At 38.8% G+C, this 5,908-nt stretch overlaps 1 protein-coding gene across 1 annotated transcript in view; it reads left to right on the forward strand.

Moving 5' to 3' along the window:
• The first annotated feature begins 1,522 nt into the window (after window positions 1-1,522).
• LOC108247322 (interferon-induced protein 44) overlaps window positions 1,523-5,908 on the forward strand; it is an 8,020-nt gene continuing 3,634 nt past the window's right edge. The window contains exons 1-5 of the mRNA XM_017435355.3: window positions 1,523-1,682; window positions 1,974-2,009; window positions 2,804-2,818; window positions 2,935-2,968; window positions 4,923-5,118. Coding sequence (XP_017290844.1) covers window positions 1,976-2,009; window positions 2,804-2,818; window positions 2,935-2,968; window positions 4,923-5,118 — 279 coding nt within the window. The 5' untranslated portion in view covers window positions 1,523-1,682; window positions 1,974-1,975. The remainder of the gene's footprint in view (window positions 1,683-1,973; window positions 2,010-2,803; window positions 2,819-2,934; window positions 2,969-4,922; window positions 5,119-5,908) is intronic.

Here is a 5,908-nt window from a genome sequence, read left to right on the forward strand (position 1 = left end):
ACCTGTCCAGGTGTCCCTGTGAGGGACTTGATCTGTCCGGGTGTCCCTGTGGCTGAAAGTCATGTAAAACAGAAGTGGCTGCCTGCTATACAGGGATGTGACTGATTGTTGGCGATCTCCAATCATTCTCATGACAATTTCACCTCCTGCTGAAGAAATATCCAGATCTAGTTTAATAAAGTGACCTTTACCTTGTACCAGCTCCATCCTCCTGCTGAACTATTAGTTATTTTAGTCAGAATGTTTAATGCACTGTAATTTTAAATGTGCTTCTGACAAATGTGGTAAAAACAAGGAAGGAGTTTACTGCTTTAAATGTTTATTCAAGCTGAAAGTCTAAAAATAAATGTTGTTCTTGTACAGGACAGGTTTAAACAAAGACAGTAAAACTGGATGTTCAAGTTGGCCAACAGCAAACACCCAGGAGATCTGAAATGTGACAAAGTAAAAGGATAAAAGTCTTCTGGTTCCATCTCTGCTCTTTCTTTTTCTCCCCTTTGTTTAATATTCTTCACTTTCTTGTTTTTCCTTAATTTAATTCTTCTAACACACCTGTCTGTCATTCTAATTTATCGAGTGTTTCTCTCCGTCTATTTTGGTGTAAATCCTCAGTAATGTGGGACATGGCGGGCCTAAGAAGTCAACTGAAGACAACTGGAGACAACTGAAGACAACTGAAGACAACTGAAGACAACTGGACTCTTCCTTGTTTCTTGATGTTTCATCTGTCGTCCTTCAGTTCTAACCAGGGGTGGAAATTAGCAATGTGATGAGAAGCTATTTTATTTTCTGTTTTTCAAGAGTATTCAGCTTGTAGGGCACCACAACTGCTTCGACCCGCGTCGATCATCATCATCATGGGAAATAACTTTTTGTCACAACAAAAAATAGTGGCTGGTAAAATATTTTGTTTTACAAAATTTTTAATTTCCACCCCTGGTTCTAACTGATGGTTAGATGTTAGTTTTTAAGTCTTCTTGGAACATTTACACTAAAGAGGCCAACAGAGGAACATGAATTAGTGGAAATCCTCAGAATGAGTTTCTCCTCTGCTCAGCAGTTTTGACTGTCCAACTACAGAGTTTGTAAAGCAGTTTCACATCATTTAAAGTTTAAAACTTGAGACTGAAACTTCTAAATGTTCACTGAGTTAATAGACAACTCAGAAAAAATAAACAGTATGTGCAGAAACATAAATGTGAAGCAAAGTTTCTTGTCCAACCAGTTTTCTGTTTACTGACTCTGGATCATCATTAAACTGTTTCATAAAACAGAACAGATGCTCGTTATAACGCCAAACAACAATTATAAATAAATAAAAAGAACAACTAATCTAACCTGGGTGATTAAAAGCAGTATTTCAGCAGCTCTGCCACATTTTACAGGAAATATGTCCATCTCTGATTTTCTGTTTCAGAACAAACTGTTTTGATATAAAAAGATGATAATTTCTTGAATAATGTAAAGACCTTCTGCATCAACATGATACCATCAGCAGTGTTTTTCTGTTTTTCGAAGGTAAACCTTTATTGAGCATTGTAAAGATGTGTTCTGGTTTCTTCTTCTTGAGTTTCATGGAAAGTGAAAGTTTGAACAGACAGAATAAAAAGAACCAACAAACTTCAGTCGTATCTTAACTGCTGACATTTCTGCATCTCCAGCCTCAGCTCTGCAAACAAAAGGTGGGTTTCTTTCACCACAATAAGACTAATTTAGGGTTAGCTGTGGACATATATATATATATATATATATATAAACATACACACACATCTGTGTGTTTATTGTTTAACCTCTAGCTATATTTTGCAGTTGCAATTGCTTTTTTCATGGTAAATTTAAAAATATATATATTTTAATTTTGAATGCATTAATAACTCACACTTTGGAACACAAAGCTCATAAATCATTTTGTGTCATTCCTTAAAATATGAGTTCTTTGGATATATTTTGCTGTTTGTTGTTTGTTTTTTCAGCTATGTGGCAACGGTTTTTTCGTTTTAAACGTCCAGGTTAGTAAAACCTAATGGTTGTTATTCTTATAACAACACCTACTGAGCAGAGTTAAAAATAAACACAATATCTTCTTGTTTTTAATTTGTTAACATATTTATTCCTCTCAGAGTGATTTCCTTGTTTCAGGAGACATTTTTAGACCGACTATTAAGCCTCTCTGACTCGTTATAATTAATTTTACTGGTGGAAAAATCCCTCAGTCTGTTTGTAAATCTCATTTATATTGTTTATAAATGTTATAAAGTTGTGACTCAATCAGCAGAAAGGAAGTCATAAATAATATATTTTAAAAAACAATCAAAACAGCTATCACTGTGGCTAATTCCTGCTAATTTCAGAAAACTAAATAAGCAAAAAACATTAAAAACTACTTCTTTTTCCAGGCTGTGCAAACTGCAGAAGATCTGCTTTAGAATGATCAAATGTTTCTGCATTTTGAATTATTTCTGTAATCTTTTCATAATCATAAGTCCTGCAGTGATGTGGGACAATTAATGTAGAAAACAGAGAACTGCCTAATTCTTTCCATTTATTATGATTTTATTTCTATTTTAAATCAACAGCTGGAGATGAAAAATGTTGATAAAATTTATTGTGAATGTTTTATAAACTATAACCTGAAGTCAGTGATTTATTAATTAATTTAAAACAGTTATTACTAAAGGGACTTCTGGCTGCCATCTTTATGTTTATTTGTCCACCTGCATTAAAGACTAAAGAAACTTATATACTTTAAACTTTATATATTTTTTAAACTCATAAGTTAACTGTTTATTTTTGTGTTTTTCAGCCCAGAAGGAAAAAGGTCCTCCACATACGGATATTCTTACAAGCCATTGTTTTATATTTATTTACATTATTTACATGTTTGAAAACGTTTTGTGAATTTTAATCATTTGTTTGTTTGTTTCATTTTGACAGTTCTTCACAAACCATGGAGAAACATAAACTGGGGGTGAGTGGTTTTCTACTATATGTATGTATGTATATATATATATATATATATATATATATATATATATATATATATATATATATATATATATCCTTTCTATCCTTTTTATTTTTTAATGTTTTATTTTTATTTTATTGATATCTGAGTCAGTGGATGATTTGTCATTTTCCAAACAGCCATTTTGAAAACTTGCCTCATAGTTGTGGAAATGATGTTTTAGAAGAGTCAGAAAACTGTTTTTTCTGCATTTTACAAAATAAAATAACTAAGATTGTTGAAACTACTAAATATAAATTAAGAACTGCCCAACCGTGATTAAAACCTGAAAGGTGAGAGAAGAAACATCAAGACATGTAGGAGAGAACCACTGCTGATTGCTCAAACCTATGGGAGAGTTCCAGTTCATAACTGTCCTGTTGTTGTTACCAGATATTGGGAAAAAGATAATAAAACTGAATGGAAATAGTTTTTAATGCCATACCGAAGTTGCTCCTACAAATCCAGTAATTCTAGTGTGACTTTTTGTAGCCGGGACATGGACTTCCACATTATGTGAATGCTGGATACGTGATGGATAGCTAGGACTGTAAGTTATTCTAGGGGGATTGACAGGACACCTCATCAGGGGCGTTTAGGATAGCAGCAATTTCACTTTGTGCTAGCTGATGTGGTTGTCCATATTGGCGCTATAGAGCCTCCATAGCCGCTACGGAAGGTTGATCATAATGTCTGTAAGACTGGGCAATCAGCCTGGCCTCCTCCAGGACTAGGTGCCCCATGGTACACAGTACTTGTAGTGCTCTGACAGCTTTATGTGGGGGGTGAGCAGATGGTCTAGCGCCATCTTAAGGTCAGTGAATTCTCTCACTGTCATGGACCAGCTTGGGCAGTTCAGGAACAGGAACAGGCTGCTTCAGATGCTGGAGACTGTATGGAGACAGCGATGTGGCATACTGTGGCAGGAGAGAACTGTGTAGGAACCTGAGGACCTGGATTTAGCACAATAAGCACTGGCTGGTAGGCAGGCTGCACTCCAGCAGAAGGCTGTAGCTGGAGAACAGGTTGTAGAAATGGACCTGGGGCTGGAATGCCAGCTGTGCAGTAATAGCTTGTAAGGGCTGGTGCACAGGATGCAGAACTGCACCAAGAGTGTTAACTTGAGGCTTACCTTAAACTTTAATGACCATTAGCAAGTCAGCTAAAACATTAAAAAACTAAATAACACTCCAACACAAGCAATCGCTAATGTACACTAACACTGAAATCTGCCGCTTTGTTTGCATAGGAAAATAACTAAATTGTGATCAAAACCACAGCGGTGCAGCAGTTAGAGCTGTCCCCTCCCAGCAAGAAGGTTAAAGGATTGCATCCCGGCCTGGGCCCTTTCTGGGTGGAGTTTACATGTTCTCCCTGAGAATACGTGGGTCTACTCTGGGTACTCCAGTTTCCTCACACAGACCTAAAACATCCATGTTAAGTTCACTGGTAACTCTTAAATTGTCCCTATGTTTGAGTGAGAGTGTGAATGGTTGTTTGTCTCGTTTGTCTCTTTGTGTCCCTGTAATGGACTGGAGATCTGTCCAGGGTGTCCCCCGCCTCTCACACAGGGACTGCTGGAGATAGCCACCAGCTCCCTGCAACCAGGAATGGAGAAGCGGGTAAAGAAAATGGATGGATGGAACAAATCATTATAACCCACCTTTATCACAAACACAGACAGGCATCAATGTAGATGAAAAGGAACTGCTGTTTGTAACTCAATATATATTCCCAAGGACCCCTTAGCTGTCCAACAAGCTGCCTAATGTAAAAACGCTGACTTCATCACTAAATAGTTCCTGCTCAGAACAACACAGTTATACTAGGAAATTTACAACAGGATATAATAACATAAAATCTAATCTCTTTAAAATGACATTATAGTTTATAATGTAATGTTTCCTTCTCTGACCAGAAACAATGAGGCTGATCTGCAGTTCCTGAGAAACTACACACCTCAGTTTGAGGGTCAGCAGCTCAGGATTCTTCTTCATGGACCAGTTGGAGCTGGAAAGTCCAGTTTCATCAACTCAGTTCAAAGTGTCCTGCGAGGCAAAATATACAGACAGGCTTTGGTGGATAACACCTCACATGACTCTTTCACTAAAGAGGTAAGCTACATAAATTTACTCCATTCTTGCCTTATTTGTTCCACTTCAGTTCAAACTCAAGTCAGAGGCCTGGGATCTCAGCTGTTCCTAGGACTGAGCTCTTCTGGACAGAGGTTGTTCTCTGAGGTTGTTCCTGGGATCTGTTGGAGACACTCTTCCAGTTTGGGGGTCACAGCACAGAGTGCTCCGATGACTTTGCCATTCTCCTCCACCTTAGGTGGAGTCTCCCACTGTGACTGTGGGACTTCCAGTCCAGACTCGATACAGATGTTCCTGTACTCTATTCCAGCTGCTTGGTTATGGTGTTCCATGTAGGCTTTGCCTGCCTGCATCTTACATCCTGCTGTGATGTGCTGGACTGTCTCAGGGACATCTTTACCCAGCCTCCATCTTGGGTCCTGCCTGGTACGATGGACCCCGGCCTCCATGATTAGTGTCTCTTTCTGTCCTTCAGTCCAGCCCTTTCTAACCGCTGGTAGGATTTGTTGATATCAGCCACTTCCTCAATCTGCCAGTGGTACATGCTGTCCAGTCCGACTTACTGCTGGCAATGCGGACCAAACTCTGACACCGGTCATAAAGGGACCTAACAGCCCGTATCAAGCCCCGATGTCCACGCGATATTGCAGAGTCGCGTTAACCAACACAACCCTACAACATCCAGAGCCTTAAGGAACTTCGGGCGAATCTCATCCACCCCCGGAGCCTTGCCACCGAGGAGCTTTTTAACCACCTCGGTGACCTCAGCACCTGAGATTGGAGAGTCCGACCCAAAGTCCCCAGGCTCTGC

The sequence above is a fragment of the Kryptolebias marmoratus genome, linkage group LG19 (genome assembly GCF_001649575.2).
Source record: "Kryptolebias marmoratus isolate JLee-2015 linkage group LG19, ASM164957v2, whole genome shotgun sequence".
Classification (NCBI taxonomy): domain Eukaryota; kingdom Metazoa; phylum Chordata; class Actinopteri; order Cyprinodontiformes; family Rivulidae; genus Kryptolebias; species Kryptolebias marmoratus.